At 35.7% G+C, this 13,893-nt stretch overlaps 1 protein-coding gene across 2 annotated transcripts in view; it reads right to left on the reverse strand.

Annotated features, from left to right (window-relative positions):
• Positions 1–13,893, reverse strand: part of LOC149896983 (uncharacterized) — an 87,431-nt gene continuing 73,538 nt past the window's right edge. For both annotated transcript variants that reach the window (XM_090116638.1, XM_090116637.1), the window contains exons 5-11: positions 8,250–8,374; positions 7,551–7,692; positions 6,783–6,975; positions 4,279–4,322; positions 3,230–3,330; positions 2,584–2,712; positions 1–2,224 (exon numbers count right to left, since the gene is read on the reverse strand). In XM_090116638.1, the coding sequence (XP_089972764.1) occupies positions 1,196–2,224; positions 2,584–2,712; positions 3,230–3,330; positions 4,279–4,322; positions 6,783–6,975; positions 7,551–7,692; positions 8,250–8,374 (1,763 nt within the window). In that variant the 3' untranslated portion in view covers positions 1–1,195. The remainder of the gene's footprint in view (positions 2,225–2,583; positions 2,713–3,229; positions 3,331–4,278; positions 4,323–6,782; positions 6,976–7,550; positions 7,693–8,249; positions 8,375–13,893) is intronic.

The following is a 13,893-nucleotide window of genomic DNA, read 5'->3' on the forward strand; positions in this document are numbered from 1 at the left end:
TTAGATATCAAAAGTTTATTAAGAAAAAATTTGAAATCGGTTGGCACAAAATTGCTTAGTGGTTTACATAGGCTGTAGAGCTGTTGCATCGAACCATGTTATATGAGACTTCAATAAAATAATTAAAAATTTTAAATTGTCGTGTAATGAAAAGAAATTTAATAGAAATCAACCCGTTTAGACAGTTGGTTTCATGCATTCATCGAAATTAGTAAAAGTAAATAGAAATTGTGAGACTCGTATAACATAATTGAAAGCAATTCGCTCTTCACTAATTCTATTTAAGCTCTGTGTAAAATGTAATGTAAATTTTATTAAACTCGTAAATATCGATCATAAGATTGAAAAATTCGCATCAATTGTCCTTAAGTCAAAATTGGAAGAAATCGATTCGTGGGGTCTAATTAATTAGTTCGTATCTATCTAGTGCTTATCTATCTAGGTGCAAAAATATCTGTACCGTTCGATATGAAAATAGACTCGTGTGGTTTATAACAATTTTGTACCGTTTGAGGTCGGTGAGAACGCTTCGATCCGAGAAGCTTCGGAACTACAATTCAAATATAGTATAAAAGCGAGACGAATACAAATTGGCATCAAGCGATAATCGAATTTCTATAATTATACATAAGACATAATAAGAAATCTAATTGAACATTCACAAGCGTCGCGCGACGCGTAACAATAGCTTAACATTAAATTATCATCGAAATTATATTAAATAATTCTTAACATAATTATTGCAATCGGAAATTATTAAATTATAATTAAAATAAAATTAATTATGACTAGCCTCCGGGCGGAGAGTCGGTCGCTCGCTGTAAAACGAGATCGCTCAATAAAGACCAAAAAAAGACGGGTTGCACTGGGGGAGTGCCGGCAGAAGTGAAAACTTGATTATTAACGTTGAGCATGTTTGATATCCACCCGTCTTACGCTTTTTCGATCAGGCCACGTGTCCTGACGCGAGTTTTAGATTTTATACCCAACGCCGCTAAAGAAGTTTTCACTTCAATAATAACAAAAACGAACGAGCGCGAACCGAACAGAACGCTCGCGAGCCCCGAGCTCGCTGCGTGGAGTGAGACCACTGACCTCTACAACTATAGGCGTATGTTATAGAGGTCAGTGAGTGAGACCTACTGTAGCGTCAGCGTGTGACTAATAATGTAATGTAAAGTAATGGAATGTCGCGTTATCTGGGCGGCACCTCGCGCGGCGGCGGGCTGCGGTACTTCGCCTTTATGTGCAGGAACGGCTTCTTCGGAGATGTTGTATCTGCGATACTCGCTTCGAGCGACCGTCTGATACTTTCCTCTATAGCAGCCTGCGTTAGCGGCGTGTTTGTTACCGATTGACTCTTTTTCAGCGGTTTTGGAAAGTCGTTTGTGGTCGCGAGACTCATGCTGCGCGTTTTAGCGTAGCCGTTGGTTAGCGTCTTTTTTGGCTCATTAACGGGCGTCGACGCGAGGCTTTGGCTGCGTGTTTTTCTTGGCACATCAGTCACTCCGGTAATGCTTCCGTTGCGAGATTTGGCCTGGTTCAATCTGTCCGTCCCGCAGAATTTTTTATCGTCTTTCTGTGTAGCGAGGCTCATGCTACGCGACTTTTTTGGCGCGTTGAAAGATTTCCTCTGCTCAGTAGCACGGTTTATGGGCGTGCTGGGCGTGCTGAAGCTGGCTGGTGCAGATTGCTTCCTGGAGCGAGGTATGGTCTTCTGCTCATTAAGCGGTAACGTTAAAGCCGATCTGTTTCTTGCAACAACTGGTTTGATCGGTGTGGAAGTTCTTTCAGGTGGCGGGATGCCATTGCTCGTCTTGCGTCTGATCAGTTTGCCTTCTATTGGGGAAGATTTGCCGCTGATCGAACTCTTGCTATGCGCGGGGGATATGCTTTCTTTGGGTTTTGTTTTGTCCACGGGGGAGGTACTACCGATGGAGGTCTTACTGTGCGCGGGCGAGAGGCCAGCTGCGGAGGACTCCTTGCTAAGGGAGGCCTTGCTGCTGGCGGGGGAGACTGAGTCCTTGGAGGGGGAGGGGGAACTCCTGTGGGGGGGCGTGCGTGCGGGTGCGGGGGGTGCAGGGGGAGGGGGGGTGAGGGGGAGGAGGGCTTGGCGCGCGTTGGTGACGAGTCGCACCTGGCAGGGCTCGTGGCGCGACAGGAAGTGTTCCAGCGTGTCCCAGCCGCCCCCCACACGCACCATCATGTGACGGCCCTTCAGTAGCTGCAAGCAGATAGAGATTTTATTAGAATGTTGTCAAATATAGTATGTACCATACGTTAAGTGTACATTTGGATTGTTAATAAAGTTATTATTTATCTTGCTAAGTAGTCAGTAGGAACTTAACTTAAAACTTATTATTATTAAAAATAAGTGGTAAAGATTTTTATAAAATTACGTAACTATCTAATAAATGAATGAATGAATGAATTAAGTTTAGTAAAATAGCAATTAATTAAGTTATTACTCTAACAGTCAGTATTTATGCAAAATCAAAACAGCTGTTTACAAAGAAGGCATATAGCTTTTTATTTCATTTCAACACACATTTCAACCAATAAAATATAAAATTATCTACTAACCCTGATGAAGACATTCCTGCCAGCGATGTTATACCGTCCCTCACCGACTTTCTTCACCTTGAGCAGACGCGAACACTTCTCTTCACCGCAGCGACATCCGCGCTCCAACAAACGTGTTATTGACTGCACCTGGAACCATACATGAATAAATAATATTTTTCAGGACAATTTTTCACACACGGCACGATCTGATCACATACTAAGCTTTCGCTTGTGTTATGGAAACCAAATGGCTGATACACATATGTACATATATTTTATAAACACATTTATTTAAATAAATACTTATATAGATATTCAACACCAAGACACAAAACTTAAATAAATGAATGTTAATTATAAACTATAATATTATAATCATTGATTTACTCAATAAACTAGGCAATCGCTAATTTTTATTTATTTATGACTAACAATTCCAATTTATTTGCTAGGTAATAATGTTCTATTTGCAAAATACTTTTACGACAGCGTAATTTTAACATTTTGGAACTGTTCAATCAAGCTTAGTCATCGAATCCCCCCCTCGTTCATTCACATCAAAATATTTTTTTTTTCATAATATACATTTTTCAAGCACATTCATTATTGCAATAAGTAAATCACCACAAATACTTTTTTTATTTCAAATTATATCTGTACATACCCGCTTGTCGAGCTCGTTGGTGGGTCTGAGCGGCACGTCGGTGTCGGAGTCGGAGCTGCGCGTGCTCTCCGCCTCCACGCTGTCCGACACGCAACACTCAGCTGGAAACACAGTGTTCAAACTCAAACTCAAACATTCATTTATTCAATTAGACTACTATTTAGTAGCACCTTTGAATCGTCATTACATAAGTATTTTAACATTTACCACCGATTCGGAAAGCAGTATCTATGGAGAAGAATCGGCAAGAAACTCCATGGTTGCTCTTTTAAAATCATGTCAATATTACATAATATGTAACTTATATCTAACTACATAATATATTATCATAATATGCCAAAGAACTGTTAATAGAAATAGATGTTTTTAAAACTATTTAAATGGAGATTTATTTGTTGTATTGTGCTGGCGGTACGAGTCAGGGAGGGTAAAATCGTTAAATAATCACTTTGAAGTAAAAACTCACTAAATGTGCAATGTAACTTGCACGTTAAAAACTTGACAAAAAATAGTCAGTTATTTATGTTAAAACATAATTTGAACAAAATAATGATTAATGAAATATATATTTTTGAGGCTGTTACGTTTATTACTGATGTTTAGAATTTATAAATCGTTAGCTAAAATTCTAATGAATTTATAACGAACGATGAAATTTAAATATAATTTGAGTACTTTAGCACACATAATAATTATTATAATGTAAACATAGCAAAGGATATCCATAAAATACAGGGCAGACATAGCTTACTGAGCATTTATTGTGATTTCATAGCACACAAAATACACAATGTAAAGAGGGCCTCAACAAATAGGAGCAAGGGATCACTCAATATTTGCGAAGTATTTTATGGAGCACCCTTACTTGTTCCACAAACGATTCGAGAAAATTCCAAAAAGACAAGTAGACAAACGGTATTATTGAGAGATATCCGTTGCTTTTGTCACCGAGTTTGGATAAAGTTCTTTGTACGATAGACAAAGCTGAAAAAATAAATTATAAATTTTAAAACGGAAAAGTAATCTAAAGTTTAAGCAAATGTACTTACTATCATTTGGTTCTGCTGAGGTGGGTTTTGATTCTGATGTAGATCTGTAATTAGAAATTTATAAACTCTACTATATAACAATTCATTTTACAAAATATTTAATGATGAATTGATGTACTTAGGTATGAAAATAATTATAATATTTTTTATAATAAGTAATATAACAGAAACCTATCTATAACATAGATTAGGGGATGTCGCGTATATTTAAATTTTGAGGGTGTTAAATTGATTTTTATGTGGTATATAGTGGCAAAGAATGTAAGACAAGTTGTACTATTATTTACATTTGTTAATTTTGTCCTTCGCGCGACACTTTCAACCGATTGGTCAATAGGTCGGTTATAGTCGGTTATTTTTTTTTTTTTGCTTTTTATGGCAAGAAGATGTGACTATTTGCCAGAAGTCCTCGGAGCAATTAACAAGCCTGGAGAAGTAACAATTAATTGAACAATAAAGCACTAGTTTAGCCTTTTTGGCTTATGGCAAAATGTCATGCGAAAAAAGAGGATGAGATATATGTCAGTTCGACAGTTTGAAATGACATGTGCTCATTTCAATTTGTTTTAGTGACCAGTCTGGTCACTAACGCATGGTGATTTTAATTATTGTTTTTGAAGTGAAAAACGTGTTTTCTAGTTTCTTAAGTTATTTTCTGAAAAGATAATTTACTAAAGATTACATGGCTTGTGTTGTTCACGGCTGCAAAAGCCGTAGTACTGGGAAATCGGATGAAGATTGGAATTTATCTTTTCACAGGTTAGTGTTTTGATCAATTTTTTTGTTAATTGTATTATAAATAAGTAAATTTACGTTATTTTCATAATCATCTATGTTTTATCTAACCGTAATCATTGAAATGAAATCATAATCAGCTTAGTTTTTAGAAAAAATGAAAAATATAACTTCCATAGTGTTGTGCAATTATCGATACTTGAGTAGGTACGACTACTTCATTGATAATGACTGCTTTAGGTTAGGAGAAAAAAAAGGTATTTAAGTATGGATTTTATTGTTATTTGCAGGTTTCTGGCTTGAGAAAAATTAAAAGATGTTTGGGTTAAAGCTATAGCAAAGGGAAAATTGGAAGCCTTCAAAACATTCTCGGCCTTGTTCAAATCATTTCGAATCAGACGGGAAGAAAAGTAAAGTGCTTTGCAGAGATGCTGTGCCACACGTTTAAGGTGGCATCTATTTTAAATAATAAATATTGTAATTTGTTAATTAAGTATCGAAATAAAATGTTGTAAAAAATTTTTTAAATTTTATTTGTTTTATTTGAAGCAATTTATTTTAAACTTTTACCAATTTTTTCCTGTGGGAATGAGTTATTTTCCCGCGGTAAATTGTAGCCTATATGTTATTCTGATGTTTAATCTATAATATGTATAATTGTATAGTTCCATAAAAACTCATTCAGTAGTTTTTTCGTGAAAGAATATCAAATGTCCATTCTTATATATTTTTGCTTTTATAATATTAGTAGGATACGATTATTGATTTGTAAAAAGATCAACCAGGTGGAAGTCAGATTCGCGCACGAAGGGTTCCGTATAATATTATGAATGAATCTATGAAAACAGGAAAAAATACGTACCTTTTTACGAAACCATAAAAAACAATCGAAACCGAAATACCTAATAATATTTTTTTATAAATACCACTACCATACAATGCAAGGCAGTCAATACGCATCGTAAATGAATAATTCCAAATTAAACGAATCTTAAAATTTGGAATTACCTATCCATAATTCAAAATTAAAAGGATCTTAAATTATCTTCAAGCAATTTTATAACTTAATTTTTTTATTTATCGATATTTTAGTATTCGATAAAGTGGCAAGCACTACCTTTTTAGAACAAAAAGTGGCTACATGTGGATTTGAATGCCAAGCCGATAACAGTGTGTTGTTTCTTTCTATCGCATTAATTAGGGTATTGAATAAAAGAGAGCCAGAAACGTTCAATTAATTGTTACTTCTCCAGGCTTGTTAATTGCTCCGAGCAGAAGTCGGTTATTTATTCACAAAACTGTCAAATGAAAAGCACCGTTTCTGACAACTGTCAGATGTCAATGTCAATGTCAACTATCATGTGTCATCTCATGACAATTATTAAATTTACAGTCTAAAACTTGGAAAAACCCATACACACTGGCACATACTCACACACACACACACTCACATACTCACACACTCATATACTCATACACCCACGAATACACATCTTCAGTCTCACAAACACACCTGCTGTCTAGAATTTTGTACTACTTTTTTTTCTATTTTTAACCGACTTAATTTGCATATTATTGTTAAACTTGTTACATTATTAAGATGGAACTTATTTTATGTATGGAGGTGGGCGTTGGCATCCGTGCCACAGCTCTTATGCTTTTACGGATGTCATCGTAATTTAAGTTTATGTACAATTTGTTATTATGTTCCAAATAAAGAATTTTTGAATTTTTTTTGAATCTGTCAAGTGAGTACAGGCAATACGTACGTATGCACGGGCAGCGCGTCCCGGAACTGCCAGGGCGCACACACCGCGTTGCAGTCGCGGCCCGCGTCGCGCTCCTCGCGCGCGATCTCCGTCTCCAGCGCCACGAGCCCGGGCGGCTCCAGCGCGAACCGCGTCGCTAACCGCGCGACTTCTAGCAGGCAGAGCACTACTTGACGCGGCTGGTGGTGCAGCACTGTACAACGATGATATTGTTGAATATAGATTAACAAAAATAAATGTTACATGAATAGCATGTTACATAACATTCTAATTTACATTTTTTTTAGAATAATAATTTTAATAAGCTCATTAAATTATCGTGATGTCATTAATCCTTGATAGGATATACGTAGTTTAAATTACAGCTGTCCGTTTAATAACTTAGGAATCACAGCCACAATAGAAAATCTATTGTGTCGTGTACCGATCGGGCCGTTCGAGGCTCAATGGGTTAAAGAGGACCAATTCGAGTCAAGAAGTCGGTTACATTAAACATACAGGTGAAGCTAATATAACATATAGTATTGAGTTAAGCAGGACGTGCTTTTGTAGAATATTTTGATATAAATAGCAAATACCAAATGAAAGTTTCAATAACTAGCTGTGCCATGCGTTTTACCCGCATTACTGCGCTCCTATTGATCTTAGCGTGATAATATATCTGTGAAATAAAATAATGTTCTCAAATCGGACCTGCGGTTCCTGAAATTAGCGCGTTCAAGCACTCAAATTCTTCACCTTTATAATATTAGTATAAAGATCAATTACCCAAATCATCGCTCTCAAACAGCAAGTTCTCGTGCACACCAAGTTCCCGGCAGAATGTGATGAAGTTCTCAGCATTGTCTCGCGAGAAGAAGCTGCGCCGCGCCGCGCGCTGCCAGCACCGCCCGCGGATCGCTGGCACCGGCTGACAATACATAGTAGGGAATATAAAATACTAGCTATACCCGGCGGTTTTCCCCGCAGTACTCCGCTCCTGTTGGTCTTAGCGTGATAATATATAGGCTATAGCCTTCCTCGGTAAATGGGCTATCTAACACCGAAATAATTTTTCAAATCGGTCCAATAGGTCCTGAAATTAGCGCGTTCAAATATACATACTCTTCAGCTTTATAATATTAGTATAGATTAGCCAACTGGATTTCTACGAAAATAAATAGAAGAAGAATAAATCCTACAGAGAACAAATAGAACATGTTATAATATAACCGATAACAGTTAAAGGTGTAATATCATCCTTTCTATGTTGTTTTTAGAAACATGTATAGGATAGTTTCAAAAACTTGCATAAAAAATAGTTGAGACTCTTTGCAGGAGCACACTATCTGATGCTTATAGTGTAAATATACATATTAGAATAGAACCATTTTGTATCAATCTGATGATTGCTTTGTCACATACTTAACAATAACCGATTACAATCCATAAACGAACTGCTTCTACACATGATTTTTGGTAACTCACCCCCACAATAAGTCCTTGGTCCAGCGCCTCCCGAGCCCGGTCGTGTATGACTGCAGCTAGTTGGCATAACTCAGCACCATTGTCCAAAACATCCAAGAAATTTTCACCCGTCACGTATGTTATACCTGGAAAATATTATTAAATCATTAAAATAATGTCTAGGAAGAAACCTGTTTATATAATTCTGAAAATAAATACATGAGCCGTACATCAAACTCAAACCCAAACATTTATATTTAAATTTAATTAGTCTTCTTCTAAAAGTACTTTTGAATCGTCATGTCATAGTTTTATTCGATTCGGAATGCAGTTTCTACGGAGAAGAACCCACAAGAACCTCCGTAACTAGTTGCTATTTTAAAATTATGTCAATTTTAGTCATCGATAAACATAATAAAAGCAATATTCGAAAAAAAAAAATCCATTAAAGGAGGGCATTCATAACGTAATAAAACACGTTACACATAATTAAGTCACTATTTATTACAACATTATTGCTAAAGTAATTATGTAGGGTAGGTGCATGTAATCAATTTTCCATCAAAATAATATTGACCTTTCATTCATACATCAAAACTTTAGAGAACTTCAATTTCAATGAAAGGGCGAAGGTTCGAGACCAGGCGAGAGTGCGATAAATTTAAACAATGTCAGTTCAATTTATCTAGGCATTATTCTCAGCACTATTGCTCAAAACGGTAAAGGAAAACGATGTGCTAAAATCGATAAATTCTGTCGGTCAAGAATTGATCAATAAGCCCACCATAAATATATTTATTTAATGCTATAGGTCTGTACTCTACCGTCGTGGAACAAAAAATGTAGGTATAATTTACACCGCTTTATTAAGACTTTCATTTTGCCAATAGACTATCCACAGCACTACCCCATCTATTTGTTATTATCCAAGTAAATAGTCCAGTTATCGAGAACATAAACATAGCAAAGCCCGTTACATAACTGCACCGGTCGGCACGCGACGCGCCGCATCGCTGCTCGTGTGACGAGCCACAACCCGCGATGCTAATTGAAATACTTGCTAACTGTGTTTAATTCGTTTGGGCTCGATTCTTCACGGCGTTTGATCGGAGAATGCTTGGGGGTGTTTTTGTTATGAGATAATTAGGTCGGGCTATCAGCTTAGATAGAGGCTTTAAAGAGGGCTGAATCAAACTCTGTAAAGTTTCTGTGTTGCAATGTTATCCATTTCAATTCCAATAGAGCTGAGCTAAGCCGTAAGTCTGCCCAGTTATTTGCGGTTTCTGGACAGACCTAGGGATTTTGCAGTTTAGAATCAAATGAATCGTTTAATCCGCGGTGTTAATCTCTTCACTAAGCCAAACACTTATTATAGAAACTAGACATAATACGAAATACATAGACGATCGAATTCGAACTCATTCTATGACGAAATCACTAACCATAGTTCTAATACTGCATAGTAATTAGTAATAGTACCTAACTGTTAGAATAATTTGAAAAATAACTGAAGTATATACTTAGGCCAGTGGAAATTAACATTAAATTCGCAAAGCACGATGTAGATTTGAATTTTTGGTATGTTGTTTGGATCAGTTAGGGTGATGTAAATCCCAATTTGCAACTTCGAAAAAGTTGTGCTCGCTGCGCACCACGTGATAAACTGCGAAAATTTTGGACTTTTTTCACTTTTTGCTCTAAAAGTCATAAACTATGCGTTTCCGACAAGTATGATTCAGTACATAAATTAAGGTTATTAAATTTGCAACAATTTAAGCCTAACCGCAGATCTCTAAACCTTATAACGACTAAACTGTGGCCATTCGAAGATGGTTCATTTTTCCCGAAATATTGAAATTTTTAGTTTTGCTCCCGTTTGAAGCAAAATATTGGCAAAAACCGCTCGTTCTATGAGAAGGTCGTATAATAAAGTTGTAGTGCATTTAATTTTCTTTCATTAGATCATAGAACAAAGTCTGTGAGACAAATAGTTCACTCACAATATCTGAAAAACAAAAAGAAGGTAGAAATAGATTTTTAAAGAATTGAAACTGAGGGCATATAAAATCATAAAAAGGATAATACTTTTTCATTTGCAGTATAGGTAATTAACAAAATTACAAAGCTAATTAAATTTGCAACAATTTAAGCCAAACCGCAGCTCTCTAAACCTTATAACAACTAAGCTGTGGCCTTTCAAAGATAGTCAGTTTTTCCCGAAAATTTAAAATTTTTAGTTTTGCTCCCGTTTGAACCAAAATATTGGCAAAAACCGCTCGTTCTATGAGAAAGTCGTATAATAAAGTTGTAGTGCATTTAATTTTCTTTCATTAGAGCATAGAACAAAGTCTGTGAGACAAATAGTTCACTCACAATATCTGAAAAACAAAAAGAAGGTAGAAATAGATTTTTAAAGAATTGAAACTGAGGGCATATAAAATCATAAAAAGGATACTTATAGACTACAAGCCCGCATATGAAAAAAATATGGGTCAAATTAACCACCAGGGGTCATATCTAGAACGAAAGAAGAGCAAAAAATAATAAGATTCATCACTATGCCGTCACTTGTAAGCTGTCCAACTGAGTGCAGATGAGAATTGAAAAGTACAGGTAGACTCGGTAAATTTTGGTCATATATTTTTGTACGGCATTCTTAACCATCGATAGATCCATTAAAAATAATAAGAAACCGCTCAGTGCCGTACAAAAATGTTGGTCCACCAAGTCGGAATTTTTATTTAATTTCCGAGAGTTACCGGGGGTAAATTTGGTCATTTGACCATGTACGGCATCTGTGTCATATTATTGCTATACTGCTTTTAATCCATTATTCCGCAACGCCGTACAAAAATCATGGGGACAAGGGGAAAAAATCGAGAGTTGCAATCCCCTCTCTTTCCCCACTCCAGGGGGTCATTTGACTAAGTACGGCTTCGGTTCCAAAACATTATCTTGCACTCAAAAGTACTATTAAAAGCAATGCCGTCAAAAAATAATTGTTCTTTTAAATGTATAAAAATAAATAAATAAATAAAAATTTCTTTATTTGTTTCAAAAAATTTTTACATAATATTGTTACATATGTTGCATTGAACCCCACACTAGGATCCCCTGTGTTGTGAGGCTCAATCTCTTTCATCATATTACATAACAGAACAACAAAAAAGAAATATGTATATTATTATATATTTTAAACAAATAATTGCCATTTCAAGTATTGAGAGTGTGTGTGTGTGTATATGCGTACGTGTATATGTGTGTGGGTGGATATGTTTATTTTAATATTCAGTAAATGTTTAAGTTTATATTTTAATCAAGAAATTATGGTAACGAGGTTTTCAGTTTCTAAGTAGTTTAGATTAAATAGCCAATTTGTAACAAATTTTTTACAACGGAACTTGGTCATAGGAAAGATATTTAGTAATTTGTTCATTTTGTTGTATAAGTAAGGTCCCATGAATATAAAAGCCCTGCTACCAAAAGACATATTACAGCAATGTTTCCTCCATGTAGGATTTCTTCGAGAGCGCTCGTTCGTTATAATTGTGTTTGGAGCTATTTTATGAAATTTTAGTATTACTGCTAATATGTATAACTGACGCACCGTTAGAATACCAGCCTCTTGATATAATTCTTTGGTTGGATATCTTAGATTCTTTTTAAAGATAATTTTAAGAATTGCTCTTTGCGCGCGCTCAACTTTTATAAGATGACATTTTTTGGCGGAACCCCAAGAAATGAGACAGTAGTTTAGGATAGATTGGCAGAGTGCATAATAAGTCATTTTGATCGTTTTGATATCTGCAATTAGTCTTAGTTTTCTAAAAATGTAGGTTAATTTTCTGATACGTGTCTTTACTAAATCGGTTTGTATATTCCAGGTAAGGTGTTTGTCGATAATCACACCTAGATACTTTATATAGGTAACATTTTCCAGAGCAGTACATTTGCAGTTGGTAGTGTTATTATCACATCTATGTATTGTTAGGGATAATTCTTTCGGGGCATTGGTCCTATTGTTTATGTTAAAATTCATAAGTTTGGTTTTACCTATATTGAGGCTGAGCAAGTTGTGGTGGAGCCAGTTGGCAACAGATTGCATTCCGGTTTCTGCAGCGCTATATACTTCCCTCCAAAACCTGCCATGAAAAATCACAGCGGTATCATCTGCGTAAGCAAAGATCTTTGCCTGGTTGAGTTTAAGTGAACAGAGTCCATTTACGTAGAGAAGAAAGAGGGTAGGGCTTAAGACACTGCCCTGGGGAACACCGTATACCAATAATCATCTTAATTTCATCGAATTCTTGATATAAAGAGCTGTAAGGTCATTTGACCCTGTACGGGAACTTTTTTTTTAACATGATATTGTAAAATTCAATTGTTGTATAGTATTGCCGTTCAAAAGAAACCGTTCTAAAAAAAGTTATAGAGAAATGCAAAACCAGAAATTTTGTTAAAGTTTAAACATCGTAGATTAATGAAATATAATAGTTTTCTACACTTTATTCGTTGTTTTAAATAGTATTAACATAGATAAATTAGGAAAAAACGATGCCGTACATTTTTGTGCAGACCACATCTTTTAGGCTGATGAAAGCGACGAAAGCTACAATTTTAAGGGTGCTTTATGGCTATTTGATACAGTACGGCATTAACATATTTTTACCCAACTACGGCAAAGCAAAAGGAGGGTTATGGTTTTGACAGGTCATGTATGTATGTTCATCTATTCCCTCGTAACTTCTAAACTACTTATCAGAATTCGACAAATGACATATCATTAGAAGCGTCCGAATTGTTCACTGGATAACCAGCGACCAGCTAGCTAAAGGCTATATGGGGTTTCACAAAATCTAATGTGGCGCCCTCTAGCGGACAAAACATACAGAGTAAAAAAATAAAGTTAAGATAAATATGCCGTGTTTGGTATCATTTGAAAGCGTTTTACTTGTACATTTTGAATATGTATATATTACTAGCATTTGCTTGTGACTTTACCTGTATTCCTGGGCTGATTGCATATAATTCACATCTTTTCGTTCATAGCTTTTTTATTTCCACTTGACTCCGACTTTCCAAGGTGATAATTAACCACCTCGAGCTTCTTAATATTAATGTATATTTATATTTTATTATCAAAATATAAAGCGAACATTTCGTTATATGGATATTTTTCTTTTTCAGATTTTTCCCCTTTGAACCAACGAAAATGTACGGCACATGAAAAAATATTATCTATGCATAAAATACTTTAAAAATAAATTTATTTCGTGTTGTGTCAAATGACCCCCTGGAGTGGGGAAAGAGAGGGGATTACAACTCTCGATTTTTTCCCCTTGTCCCCATGATTTTTATACTGCGTTGCGGAATAATGGATTAAAAGCAGTATAGCAATAGTATGACACAGATGCCGTACATGGTCAAATGACCAAATTTACCCCCGGTAACTCTCGGAAATTAAATAAAAATTCCGACTTGGTGGACCAACATTTTTGTACGGCACTGAGCGGTTTCTTATTATTTTTAATGGATCTATCGATGGTTAAGAATGCCGTACAAAAATATATGACCAAAATTTACCGAGTCTACCTGTACTTTTCAATTCTCATCTGCACTCAGTTGGACAGCTTACAAGTGACGGCATAGTGATGAATCTTATTAT

The sequence above is a fragment of the Colias eurytheme genome, chromosome 26 (assembly GCF_061535395.1).
Source record: "Colias eurytheme isolate Ceu_HAF_F1 chromosome 26, ilColEury1 Martin Lab GWU primary, whole genome shotgun sequence".
NCBI classification, from domain to species: domain Eukaryota; kingdom Metazoa; phylum Arthropoda; class Insecta; order Lepidoptera; family Pieridae; genus Colias; species Colias eurytheme.